Source organism: Leucoraja erinacea, chromosome 22 (assembly GCF_028641065.1).
Source record: "Leucoraja erinacea ecotype New England chromosome 22, Leri_hhj_1, whole genome shotgun sequence".
In the NCBI taxonomy this organism is placed as follows: domain Eukaryota; kingdom Metazoa; phylum Chordata; class Chondrichthyes; order Rajiformes; family Rajidae; genus Leucoraja; species Leucoraja erinaceus.
The window spans coordinates 29627528-29641849 of NC_073398.1; the positions used below are offsets into that span (position 1 = coordinate 29627528).

At 43.0% G+C, this 14322-nt stretch overlaps 1 protein-coding gene across 1 annotated transcript in view; it reads right to left on the reverse strand.

Moving 5' to 3' along the window:
* The window catches only part of LOC129708059 (leucine-rich repeat and guanylate kinase domain-containing protein-like), an 80833-nt gene extending 77149 nt beyond the window's left edge, over nucleotides 1-3684 (reverse strand). The window contains exon 1 of the mRNA XM_055653603.1: nucleotides 911-3684. Coding sequence (XP_055509578.1) covers nucleotides 911-1329 — 419 coding nt within the window. The 5' untranslated portion in view covers nucleotides 1330-3684. The remainder of the gene's footprint in view (nucleotides 1-910) is intronic.
* Between the last annotated feature and the right edge of the window lie 10638 nt (nucleotides 3685-14322).

The following is a 14322-nucleotide window of genomic DNA, read 5'->3' on the forward strand; positions in this document are numbered from 1 at the left end:
CGTCCCCCCCTCTCCCCCTTTCCCCCCCACGTCTTTCCCCCTTCCCTCCCCCTCTCTCTCATATCCCTTCTCCCCCTCTCTAAGCTCTTACCTTTATCCACCCCTCATCCCCATACCCGTCTTTCCTCCCTTGTTAACCCAGTTGTGTAACTCCCCTCTCCCGCTCTCCCCCTTCTTTTACCCCTCCTTCCATATCCCTCCTACCCACCGACAATCACGCAGACCAGATTTCTCACCATTGACTCCATCTACACCTTACACTGTCTTGGAATAGCACCCTACACAATCAAAGACTTGTCCTATCCCAGTCATTTCTTCTTCCCATCCAGCATAAGGTAGAGATACTTGAAAACGCTCACCATCAGACTCAGAAACGCATTCCCCCCCTCTGTTATCAGGCTTCTGAACGGCACTACCATAAGCCAGAAATTCAGTACATAAGCTCCCATAAGTCAGATTCACTACCATGTTGGATTCACCTCTACCCCATTGTGTATGTTGGGCTTTGTCTATGAAACCTTTGCACTACAATGCTATATTTTTCACTCTGTATCACCCCCATGGCTCTATCGATTGCACTTGAGTTTAATTTGATTGCATTTTTGTCGAATATATGAAATCTGTTTGGATCACGCAAAATGAACTGTACCTCGATGCACCTGAGTATCAGTGTACATTACATTTACAGGCCTCTTAAGCTGCTGCAAATAGGAATTTCATTGCTTGGTTGTCAGTGCATATGACAATTAACCACTCTTGATTTTTATATAGGCCAAGAGAACTTCACTGTATCCTCCCAAATAAATATTGAAGATTAAATAGTTTGCTAGCAGTGAATCAGCAAGGTTTTTCCGATAAATATGTTTGCAATCAATCTCATATTTTACAGCCGAAAATCCTATTCTTAAACTTCTGGCTTCTGTTAGCTCTGGGCAAATTAATTGCGGGTTTTTGTCCAGCCCTACAACTCACTTCTTCCTCATCTTCCACCAGTTCCTCGCACTCCCCTGTGCTGCTGCTGTCGCTGCTGCTGAGGGCATTGGCCAGCAGCTCCTGGAGGAACTCCTGCGCCAGCTCCCTAGTGCCGTCGTCCAGCATGTCGATGAACATCCCCTCCACCGCCGCCTCCTCCACCGCTTCGTCCACGGCGTCGCCGGCCCACTCCCTGGCCACCTCCTCCACCAGCTCCCACACCATCTCCAAACCCTCCGCCTCCTCCTCCTCCTCCACCTCGGCCACATCGCTCTCGTTACCCGCCGGCGCCTCCATTATCCACGAGTGTCCGTTCAGAAAGCGCCCATTCCCTTGCTCGTTCGGCCGCGCCATCATGTTGTCGGGCGGTTGCTAGGAGACGGACTCCATGCTCTCTGGGCCTAGGACTACAATTCCCATCATGCTGTCGGGCGGTTGCTAGGAGACGGACGCCGGGCTGACTGGGTGTTGGACTACAATTCCCATCGTGCACAGCTCCTGCACATGCGCATTCTCTTCCCAGGAGTTAAAGGATTCAGATTGTACATTTGTTCTTGGAACGTGTGCTTTTTTGCGGATAAAGATGGGGTAGGAACAAAGACAGTAGTAAAATTATGTGAAGAGGTGTCCAGTTTTGGAGAATTGTGTATACGATCATAGAGTCTTACAGATGCCAAATAGGCCCATTGTCCATGGCAACCAAGGATGCCCCAACTGCACTAGTCCCAGTTGCATGCATTTGGCCATTATCTTTCTAAACCTTTGCTAAACCATGTACCAATCCAAGTGTCTTTTAAATGGTGTTATAATAACTGCCTCAACTATCTTCTCTGGCAGTTATTTTCATATACCCAGCCACTGGCGGACTGGCCAGGGTGTCAGCTTGCCCGATGGCAAATGGGCCCCTGATGAAGTGATAGCAAGTGATGGCAAGTGGGCCCCTGTTAAATGATAGCATTGTAGTTGTGGGTGGGCCCCCTTTGTCTCCTGGCAACCAACATTTTTAGACCCAGTCCGCCACTGTACCCAGCACCTTCTGAATGAAAGAGTTGTCCCTCAGGTTCCTCTAAAATCTTCCCTCTCGCCTTAAACCTTTGTCCTCTTGTTTTCGATTCCCCTTCTCTGGGTAAAAGATTCTGTGCATTCACCCTATCTATCCCCTCATGACTTTATACACCTCAGTAAAACCATCAAGAGAGAGGCTTATCATAGTCACACTGACCTTAGTCAGACTCAGCAACACTTGACAGCCAGCTAACCTAAGGATCCTGTCCCAGAAAATTAACTTGGAACTTCTCTTTGGAGGATATCAAGACCTTAGCGAAGCGTGCAAATGGTATTAGAATAATATTGAGGATGCTGGAGCTCACATGGAGGTACTAAAGAAGCTGAGGTTCCACCAACCATGAAGAAAGTCATTCAACCCTAGATGGGTCTAATGGCCTAATTCTATTCCTATCACTTATGAACACGACGGATGACCAAAATCTTGATAAAGAATGTAAAACAAATTTTTAGTTCTATTTTTTCTCTGAGTTTCTTCTAATGCTACTGTTCTTAGTTCTTGATTCTTTCACTATGGTTTTCGAATAGCTCAAAACAGGCTCATCAGTAGTCGATTATCCAGAGAAGCCCATCTTGGCTCAAATAAACTCTAGAGTCAACAGAGGATGTAAATGTAACATTATTATTTACTAGCACCTGCAACCAAATTCTCTGCCCAATCAGACCCTAAAATAAAATATTATGTACTTTGATGTTTTCCGAGAATCTCAGAAGCAGAGAGAAAAGTACTGACCCAAAACAGACGAATATGCAGAGGCATTAATGCTGTATGTGGACACAAACTCAATTACTAAGCCACAGCTGATCATAGAGAGTAAGATAAAGAGACAGGGAGACACACGCAATGACAGAAGCACAAATAGGCAGCTTTGTATTCTCCAAATACAAATTTTGTCCAGGTTTTATTTTTACAAACAGCTACCTTTGCCGGGATTGTTATAAATGTGCTGTACTACAGATTACAGAAAAATATTAAATAATAACAATTCCCATGAGGTCTGCAGTGCCTGGGATGATGTAGTATAGCTTAAAATCTGCAGAAAAAAATAATTAAACAATTAATCAATTTAACATTAAATACTTGAAGAGTGGCGTTCAGCAAATGTCCCAATCCAACATTTTTTAATTTAAATGGAAACTTTAACTCAGTAAAACATTCCAAGGTATCTTACTGAATCTTGCTGTTGAGTCACACAAGGAGATAATAGGAGAGATGACCAGAAGTTGAGTCAAAGCAGCACATTTTAGAGAGCATCCAAGAGGTGATGTAAAGAGAGAGAAAATGTTCATGGGACGAATTAGGATCTTAACAGCTGAATACACTATTCCCAGTGTTGCAACAAATAAAATTGGGGATATATGCAAAATGCCTGAGTTCCAGACTTGGAGGAAAATTTTGGAGTTTGAGGGAATTGCTCAAGTAACCCTAGGTTTTTGGTGCTGAATTATTCCAGTCACTAATCGGGCTACAGTTGGGTTTAATTACTGGCAATCACAGTAGCAGGTAACTCAACACGCTGACTCAACTTGTCCTCCAAGGGACTTCCAGCTCAATACAAAATTAATCCCCAGTACAATAATGACAGGAGGAACTAAAGTTAATGTGCAGCAAGACTTTAACTAACCAAAATCACACACAATAATAATAATAATAATAATAATACAATTAGTAGTCACATAATAATAATAATAATCTTTATTTATATAGCACTTTTCAACAAAACCAGTATTTGAACCAAAGTGCTTTACAGAGATTGATTAAATTAATTGAACAGATCAAATGTCAATATATCCATACAAAACAAAAAAGAGAAAAAAAGAAAAAAGACACAGAACAGTACACTATAGAAATCAACATGAAACGTCCCCCCACAGCAGAATTCACGGTGAGGGAAGGCACTAAAAATATCCAGTTCTCCCCCTCATAGTCCACCCGAGGTCGGGGTCTATATGTGGCCTCCTCAGCCAACTCGAGTTAAAATAATGATAACAATAATAACAACAATAATACTTATCCAAATAACAATCCAAATAATATTACAGAAGTATCTCTACATATTGTATTATTACACACACATAGGTATGAATGAGCCCATGAGATGATTTGAAAGCAAGGATGGCAATATCATGCTGGCTGTCAATTTTGCTTGCTCTGTTCTATGACTAAACATGTTAGGCCAGGCTATGGCTGGATCCCTTGAATGAGCCAATATTCAATATCGTGCTCTGAAGTCATATTCTTGTGTAGTTAAAACTTTCGGTATCACCTTCAGTCAGCACAGAGTGTCTCCATCAATCTGGCAATCCAGAGCTTCTTGAGCCTGAAAAGTTGTAGTGATCACCATTAGCCCGCTGATTCAGATAAATTAACTCTGTATTGACAAATAGTTGCATTTGTGACTTGGGGCCTATGTGTCAAGCTCCGTATTGTAATGTGTGGTGGGTCATTAACAAAGCTATTTTGAGAGAGTCAGCTGTAATTTTACCTTTACCTAAAATTTAAGCAGACTCAATGTGCATATAGAGCAGAAAGGAATTGACAATGTGGAGCATAAGGAACTGCAGATGTTGGAATCTCGAGCAAAACACAAACTGTTGGATTCAGCAGGACGGGCAGCATCTGTGGAGGGAATGGATAGGTGACATTTTGGGTGAGGACCCTTTTTCACACTGAGCTGACCCATTAAGCTACTCAAGCAGTTTGATTTTTGCAGAAGGTTGTGCAGATAGGGTTAAGGGAACTCGAGCGAGAGGAGGTTTATGGGATGCATCAAAGCCTGCACCCCCTCATCGGGTTGATTGACCTGTTTTTTTTGCTGTCATAGTCATAGAGTGATACAGTGTGGAAACAAGCCCTTCGGCCCAACTTGCCCACACCGGTCAACAAAGTCCCAGCTACACTAGTCCCACCTGCCTGCGCTTGGTCCATATCCTTCCAAACCTGTCCTATCCATGTACCTGTCTAACTGTTTCTTAAACAATGGGATAATCCCAGTCTCAACTACCTCCTCTGGCAGCTTGTTCCATACACCCACCACCCTTTGTGTGAAAAAGGTACCCCTTGGATTCCTATTAAATCTTTTCCCCTTCACCCTGAACCTATGTCCTCTGGTCCTCATTCCCCTACCTTGGGCAAGGTATTCTGTGCATCTACGCTATATTCCTCTCCTGATTTTGTACAACTCTGTAAAATTCCCCCTAATCTTCCTGCGCTCCATGGAATGGAGACCCAACCCACTCAACCGCTCCCTATAGTTCACACCCTCCAATCCTGGCAACATCCTCGTAAATATTTTCTGAACCCTTTCAAGCTTGACAATATCTTTCCTATAACATGGTGCCCAGAGCAGAACGTCTTATACAACTACAACATGACCTCCCAACTTCTATACTCAATACTCTGACTGATGAAGGCCAATGTACTAAAAGCCTTTTTGACCACCTTATCTACCTGCGACTCGACTTCAAGGGACCATGCACCTGCACTCCTAGATCCCTCTACTGTACAACACTCCCCAGAGGCCTACCATTCACAGTGTAGGTCCTGCTCTTGTTAGATGCCCCAAAATACAACACCTCACACTTTTCTCCATCAACCATTCCTCAGCTCAACTGGCTAATCGATCCAGATCCTGCTGCAATCTTTCACAACCATCTTCACTATCTGCAAAGCCACTAACTTTTGTATCATCAGCAAACTTGAATGTTCTCAACCAAATCATTGATATAGATGACAAACAGTAACGGGCCCAGCACCGAACCCTGAGGCACACCACTAGTCACAGGCCTCCAGTCTGAGAAGCAACCTTCCACCGTCACCCTCTGCTTCCTTCCACCATCACCTTCTGCTTCCTTCCATGGAGCCAATTTGCTATCCATTCAGCTATCTCTCCTTGGATCCTAGCGATCTAACTTTCCAGAACATCCTACCATGCGGAACCTTGTCGAATGCCTTACTGAAGTCCATGTACACAACATCTACAGCTCTGCCATCGTTGACCTTTTTGGTCACGTCTTCAAAAAAATCAATCAGAGTTGTGGGACACGACCTCCCACATACAAAACCATGCTGACTATCCCCAATCAGCCCTTGCCCATCCAAATGCCTGCATAACCTATCCCTCAGAATACTCTCCAGTAACTTTCCAACTACGGATGTTAAGCTCACCAGCCTATAGCTCCCAGCATTTTCCCTGCAGCCCTTCTTGAAAAGAGACACAACATTTGCCACCCTCCAGTCTTCCGGCACCTCTCCTGTATTTAAGGACGACTCGTAAATTTCACCCAGGGCTCCCGCAATTTCCTCTCTAGTTTCCCGCAATGTCCTCGGATATATCTAATCAGGCCCTGGAGATTTGTCTACCTTCATACACGATAGTACCTTCAGTACTTCTTTGACGGTAACACTGATTGCTCTCATGAAACTTCCATTGACTGCCCCAACTTGCTCCGTCCTACTGTCTTTTTCCTTGGTAAATACAGAGGAGAAATACTCATTGAGGACCTTGCCCATCTCCTATGGCTCCACACAGAGGTGACCACTTTGATTCCTGAGAGGTCCCACTCTCTCTCTAGTTACCTTTTTCCTCCTTATGTATTTATAAAATCTTTTGTGATTGTCCGTAATGCTACCCGCCGGAGCTATCGCCTGGCCCCTTTTTGCCCTTCTGATCTCCTTTTTCAGTTTACTCCTTAGTTCCTAAAACATCTCCAGGGGTGCACTTGATCCCAGCTGCCTGTCTATACCTGTCCCATGCATCCTTCTTGTTTTTGTCCAATGATCAATTTGACATCATTTGAAAAATACGCAGAAGAGCATCACAATACCCTCAGTGTTTCATTCAGTACTTACTCCACTTCGGCAATTAAATTTTCTGATATATCCTTACATGATTCCATAGTGACTACTCTGCTGAAAATCTAATAAACCACTTGTGTGGTTATAACCCCAACCTTATCATCAGTTCTGTTGCCTTTACCTTGTGTCGTCCTCATTTCGTTCAGGAACCCCTTACACATGATATCAAGTAAATTAGAATATTTTACCATTCTCAATATTGTGCTGTATCGATGAAATGAGAATTTAATTCACATCCTTCTGACTCATAGACGTTAGTGTTACCAAAGAAGCTATGAAATACCTCATCTTCATTGGGGAGCCTGCAACAGTCTATCCATCACGACAAGGAACTGCAGATGTTGGTTTTCAAATAAAGACACAAAGTGCTGGAATAATTCAGCAGGTCAGGCAGCGTCCTTGGAGAACATAGATAAGTCACGTTTGGGACCCTTCTTCAGACTTTAAGGAGAGTATTCGTAAAATTGAGCAGCTTGAACATTCCTGAGTATTCATCTAGTTTTGGTCTTTGTCACAGCTTTAGCTCCACACAAGCCATCTCTTAAGGGCAGTATTCTCATTCTCTCATCCTCTTACTTGGATAAATCATGATTTTGTGCAATGCTTCAATATGGGCTACGTGAGATGGTAATTTATTTTATATCCCTTCCCATTTCCACAGAAGTCAAATCATAAAGTGTTTAAAAAATAAATAACATCTGGGTAGAGGGTGAAGGATATATGGAACATCTGCCAGATGAAGTAGTTGAGGCGGATAACAACATTTAAGAGACATTTTGGACAGGTACATGGATAGGAAATGTTCAGCAGGACATGGGCCAAATGCAGACAAGTGGGGACACAAGGAACTGTAGATGTTGGTTTACAAAAAAAGACAAAATGAGAGAGGTAACTCAGTGGGTCTGGCAGCATCTCCATATTTTCTTGTTAAGTTACTCCTGTATTTTGTGTCTTTTCTCGCGGGAAAATAGACCTAGTTTAGATATGGCATCTTGTTCGACACTGACGAGTTAGGCTGAAGGGCCCGTTTCTGTGCTGTTTGACTATGACTCTAAGGCTGTAGATTCTCGCAGGCTAATGGATGTGACCATGACCCCCAGGAAATACCTGGGTTCTTGAACACTCGTTTCTTGCTTGGAGACCAAGTGGGCTGATAATTGTCTTCCTGTCCTGTCCTCTTCATTGGCTTAGCGTAAATGCTAAACTCTCTATAGGATTGTGTAACCATTTTCCCACTTGGGCTGATGACAATATTCCTGCTGTCAGTTTTCAAGAATAGAGTTACTCATCCAAACCAGTAATGGAAGTAAATTCCGCATTTTAGGGTGTTGTGATTCTGCTGAGTGCTTGCCCATCAACCAGAAGGCTGTGAATTGGAGTCTAGGGACTGTCTGTCACTTTGAGTTGCCTTGCCACAGTTGGGTGAGCTTTCTCAGGTCTCAGCCAGGTTGCTTGATGAAATGCCACATAGAAGAAGAGAAGAACTCAAGCTTCTGTCTAATCTTATCACACTTGAATTGTCCCAGCTGCTGTGGAAGACGGAATAATTCACAGCATTTGTTGAGGAATCTGTGACCCTAAACTGCCACTCCATGTCCATCGAAAAATGTGAAGACTGTCAAGATTTCTCTTACAACAAAAATACGAAATGTGCCGAATATTGCAGCTCGTTTTATTGTGCAGCCAAATTGTAGCGATCTCTTCATCTCAACAACATTGGAAAATGATCTAATTCATTATAGGGGACAAGCTACTTCACGTCAAGGAGAGTTTTGTTTTAGAACAGTAGACGGCTGATCAGAAATGTATGCTTTTGACTAAAATAATTGCTGCCAACTATCCATATACCTTCTGCTTTCCTTAATAATGTATACTGCATTTCATTACTGCTGTTTAGAAACATAGAAAATAGGTGCAGGAGGAGGCCATTTGGCCCTTCGAGCCAGCACCGCCATTCATTGTGATCATGGCTGATTGTCCCCAATCAATAACCCGTGCCTGCCTTCTCCCCATATCCTTTGGTTCCACCAACCCCTAGAACTCTATCTAACTCTCTCTTAAATCCATCCAGTGATTTGGCCTCCACTGCCCTCTGTGGCAGGGAATAGCTGTTTCTAATGCTTATCCAAGAAAAATGTCCAGCAATGTGAAAAGAGAAATAGTTAATGTTTCAGGTCCTAGATCCTTCCTTATTTCCAACATTTTCTGTTTTTATTTCAGATTTCTAGCATCTGCTGCTCTTTGTGATTTTCATTGCCAATTATGAAGGCTGCAACAGAGAATCATAGAAACATAGAAAACATAGAAAATAGGTGCAGGAGTAGGCCATTTGGCCCTTTGAGCCTGCACCACCATTCAATATGATCATGGGTGATCATCCAACTCAGTATCCTGTACCTGCCTTCTCTCCATACCCCATGATCAATTTAGCCACAAGGGCCACATCTAACCCTCTTAAATATAGCCAATAAACTGGCCTCAACTACCTTCTGTGGCAGAGAATTCCACAGATTCACCACTCTGTGTAAAAAAATGATTTTCTCATCTCGATCCAAAAAGATTTCCCCCTTATCCTTAAACTGTGACCCCTTGTTCTGGACGTCCCCAACATCGGGAACAATCTTCCTGCATCTAGCCTGTCCAACCCCATCAGGAACAGCCACCAATTTATTGACAAATTAGCTATTGTATGAAAAAAGGGTCCCACCATTCAAATCCTGCGCTTGTTCCCCAAAGGAAAACACTATTTACATTAATTCAGTACATGCAGCAAAATATGAGATCACAGATAATGTAGGCTTCTTTTTTGAAAGGAGCTCTTGAACCCAAGTGGTCACTGTTGACTGAGCAACAGGATAATGGATTGAACCTTACACACAACCCTTCAAACAATAGCTGAGCATGCACAATTATTGAGCTCAGGGTCAATCCTTTGTGCTGCCAATTAGCTTCAGGTTAGGAAGCGATGAAAAAGATTCATGAAAAAGGTTTCTATTCCTGATCACTGACTTCCTCTTCCCCCTTGGCATTTTTCTGATGCTGCAAAATGTCAGTTGTGACTTGGTGTCTTATTTGACCCCAAGGTTAACTTCTAACTTAAAATCTGCTATATCAGCTTTGGCTCGCTATGTAGAACTACATCCAAGCCTTTAATATCCTTAAGGCTTTGACACTTCTAGTCGTCTTCTGATCACATCTCACTTTCCACTTTACATAAGCTGACCTTCATCCAAAAATTTCTGTTGTCATGTCCTGCCTTACATTATTCATCTTGTACCCCATGATTCCCAGCCCAGCAAAGCCTCAAAGCCTTCTTTGTGGCCACATCCATCCCCTCAACTAAAACTTCCTTCAGGATTCCTGCACTCTGTTTAACCTGGCATCTTCTGCTGTTCTTAAGTTTAATTGTTCCATTATTGGTGGCATTGACTTCTGTATCTTAGGCTTAAAAACCTGCATTTCTTTCCCTCAACTTCTCTAGTTCCATATTATGTTCCCTCTGGTTATGGTGACTTTTGTTTTTTTTTGGCCATCAATTCTTTTGTTTGATAACTCTAGTGCAAAGCGGTTTGGGTCATTTTTACCATTAACTGTGCTGCTCTTTTTGATTGTTGTGTTAAATATGATGTCTGGAGATTGGATAGAGCGCTGATTTATAAAATAAAATGTAACATTTAAAAAAAGCCTTTCACTGCTCGAGGACATTCCAAAGGGTTTTACAGTCAAAGTAGTATCTTTGAAATGCAGTCAGTGTCCGAATGTAGAAATTGCAACCGAAACATTATGCATGGCATTCACCTTTAAACTAATGGAAACAAAGACCAAATTTGGGTTGCTATACCATTGTGCTGATTGTCACTTGCAATTCCTGCTCGTATTTACCAAACAGGCTGCAAGCAACATTGGTTGCTGCAAGAGAAAGAACCTAGCAGGAGATTGCATCCTTTCATTGTAGCCCTTCCCCTTCTCCATTTCAGAATATTCCTGCCTCCTTCCTCTGCTATCCCATCAAGGGACCCTCTAATGTTTCCTTTGTGCACTTTTCCTCGGTCCTTGAGGCTGAGCTACCATGGAACATGCCATCCAGAACAGATAAATTAAGGAATGTAAATAGACCTTTTAAAATAACAACAACAAAGCTGGAAGTACACGGCAGATCAGGCAGCATCTCTAGAGGAAGAAATAAAGTTAACATTTCAGGTGAATGGCCATGCTTCAGGATGAGAAAAGGTTAGAACTCAAAGGTCATAAGTGCAGAGTCGAGAACCATGGGAAGGGCCAGTGATAAAATGACACAGGAGGTGGTGGAGCTATCTGAAAGAGGATGGTATGGTCTAGTGAAGAACAAAAGGCATGAAGGAGGGAGGATAAAGAGGAGGAGATGAATGACATCTGAAGTTACCAGAGGGAAAAAACAACTGCTGGAAATGAGAGACATGTTCTGTGGAATGGCTGATTATATTGAGCAGTTAAATTCAATGTTGAATCAGAGAGGCTGTAATGCAGGGTTCAACCTAATGTTGAACTCTATCTGGCAAGGCTGCCTTCATCGAACAGAGCATTGAGTACAACAATTGGGATGTCATGTAACGGTTGTACAAGACATTGATGAGACTGCACCTGGAATACTGTGCAGTACTGGTGATCACATACCATACAATTACAACATTGAATAGACATTTGGACTGGAAGGCAGTGATTAAGCTGGAAAGGCGCAGAAAAGTTTCACAAGGATGTTGCTGGGACTGGAGGGCTTGAGTTATAAGGAGAGATTGGATAGGTCTGGACTATTCTCCCAGAGGGAAGGGGAAATCATGACTCAATGAGTCGAGCAGCATCTGTGGGAAGAGAAAGAATTGTTGATGTTTTGGATCGAAACCCTGCAGTGCGTCTTGAGAATGGAGTAGGAAGACAGCCTGTATAGAGGAGATGAGGGATGATGAGACTGGGCCATTTGGTGACTGGTGGAATGCGGAGGGGAGGGGAGGGGTGGATTAGGGAGAGTGAAAGCGGAAGTAGCTAAGAGGGTGATGTGCACGAACTGAACATCTGCCAATGCTGGAATCTGATAAGTGAGGAAGGTGGAGATGGGATCTATTAGGGGAGAGGTGAACGACAGATGGAGAAGAGAGTATGCTGGTGGGTGAGCCTGCACCGCCATTCAATATGTCATGGCTGTGATCCAAACTCAGTATCCCGTACAGAACCCCCTGTCCCCTTCCCACAAGGGCCACATCTAACTCCCTCTTAAATATAGCCAATGGGCCTCAAACCCAAGAGGAAGACACCACTCTCTGTGTGAAAAAAGTTATTCTCATCTCGGTTTTAAAGGATTTCCCCCTTATCCTTAAGCTGTGACCCCTTGTCCTGGAGGTGATGGAAACACAAGAGGAAGACAGAGATAGGGGTTTGACACAGGTGGAGGGGTGTCTGAAAAAGGGGACAAAAATAGGAATGGAGATAAACACATTGTTTTTTGCACTAGATTTCCGGAATCAACACATCATCTGTAGGGTAAAGTTAACTTGCCTCACCATCCACTTGCCTGTCCTCAATGTCCACCCTTCCCCAATGTGGCTCATTCAGCCCGACATCCTTCACCTCTCCTCTGTCCACCTGTGTAGCCCATCCATTTCACCTCTTCCCCTTGTCTCTTTATACTGGTTATCTTCCCTCTCCACTCTTATTCCTGTTCAACAGTTGGGACTTGAAATGTTGATAGTTCCTGATCCCCCACTTTTTGTATATCATGCTGTGTGGATCTTTGTTGACCTCCATGGATTCCATGGGCTGAATGTCCTTTCCTCATGACTTCTCCATAGCTACAATGGTAATTTTATAACCATCTCATGAGCACTGAAGGCTCAGACAGAAGGAGAATTAAATCACTGCTTCCCCTGGAAAAAGTTGGATGTCATTAAGAATCTTAAAAAAATGCGAATGTAGGAAATCTGAAATAAAAACAGCAATTTATTTGGGCAGCACGGTGGTAGAGCTGCTACCTTACAGCGTCAGAGACCTGGGTTTGATCCTGACCTTGGGTGCAGTCTGTATGGTTGCACATTTTCCGTGATTGTGGGTTCCTTTCCGGTGCTCCGGTTTCCTCTTAAATCTCAAAGGCATGCAGGTTTGTAGGTTAATTGGCCTCTGTAAATTACACCTAATGTGTCGGGAGTGAATGAGAACATGGGATAATAAAACTACTGTGAACGGATGATTGATGTGGGCTTGTTGGGTCAAATCACCAGTTTCCATGCTATATCTCTGAACTAAGCAATGTTAGAAACATTCAGGTCAGGTGGCATCCTACCTAATTTACTGAGTATTCCCAGCTTTTGCTGTTAGATAAGTAATTGGCTAGGCTCACATCAGAATACAGATAACTTGGCATTTGCCTGCAAGAAGCAACTCTCTAAAATTGCATGAGTGTATCAGTTGAGGAAGTGTGGTCGAACCACTTAAAGTGTTTACAATTATTAAGGAATGAATGAGCCAGAACATGAGAAGTTGTTCTCTGTGCAAAAATGGGAGCACAAGGTCAGTGGTCACATTGTAAATTTAAATAAGCATAAACAAGATATGATATTTGAAATACTGCAGAGAAATTAGATCTCTTTATATGAATTTTACCGCAGGAAATTGAGACATCCCGATGAGGGAATGAATGAAAGGATAGTAATGTAAGGGAGAGTTCTTGTGGAGGGGTGAAATTGAACAGCCATTGAGCTCTAAATAGTTCAACATGAATGAAGTAACCTTTAATGTATTCCCTGCTTAGTCTAGTTTAGTTTAAAGGTAAGCATGGAACCAGGCCCTTTGGCTCACCCAGTTGACACCTACTACCGTTTACACCAATTCACTGTTATCCTACTATTGCATCCATTCCCTCCACACTAGGGACAATTTACAGAGGTCAATTAACCCACAAACCGGCAAGTGTTTGGAATGAGAGCACTCAGCGGAAACCCACATGTCACAGCGAGAACGTGCAAACTCCATACAGACAGCACCCAAGGTCAGGATTGAACCGGGGTCTCCATGCTGTGAGACAGCAGCTCTACCAACTATGCCATTATGCTGCCCACTGCGAGTTATTTTGCTCATTATTCAGTGTCTGACATTTTAAAAAAATTAGGGCCAAATCTTTTCTCACCAGGCACTTTCTTGGCAAATGTTGTGAGAAAGTACCTGTAGGTGTTTATTCAGAATAATTTTGACTCTGGTCAGAAGTTAATTTAGAGCAGCCCTATGGAGATTCCTTGTGCGAACATCATTTCCTAAAGCTAATCCTGTGGTGATTCATCTGGGCTTGGAATGTCAGTCACCAGAGAGTGCACCGTTGAATGCAATACTGCACTTCATTTGACAGGGCTTTTGCTCCTGCGTAAATGAGGGGATGAGAAAGAAAAGCAAAGAATCTTGACAAA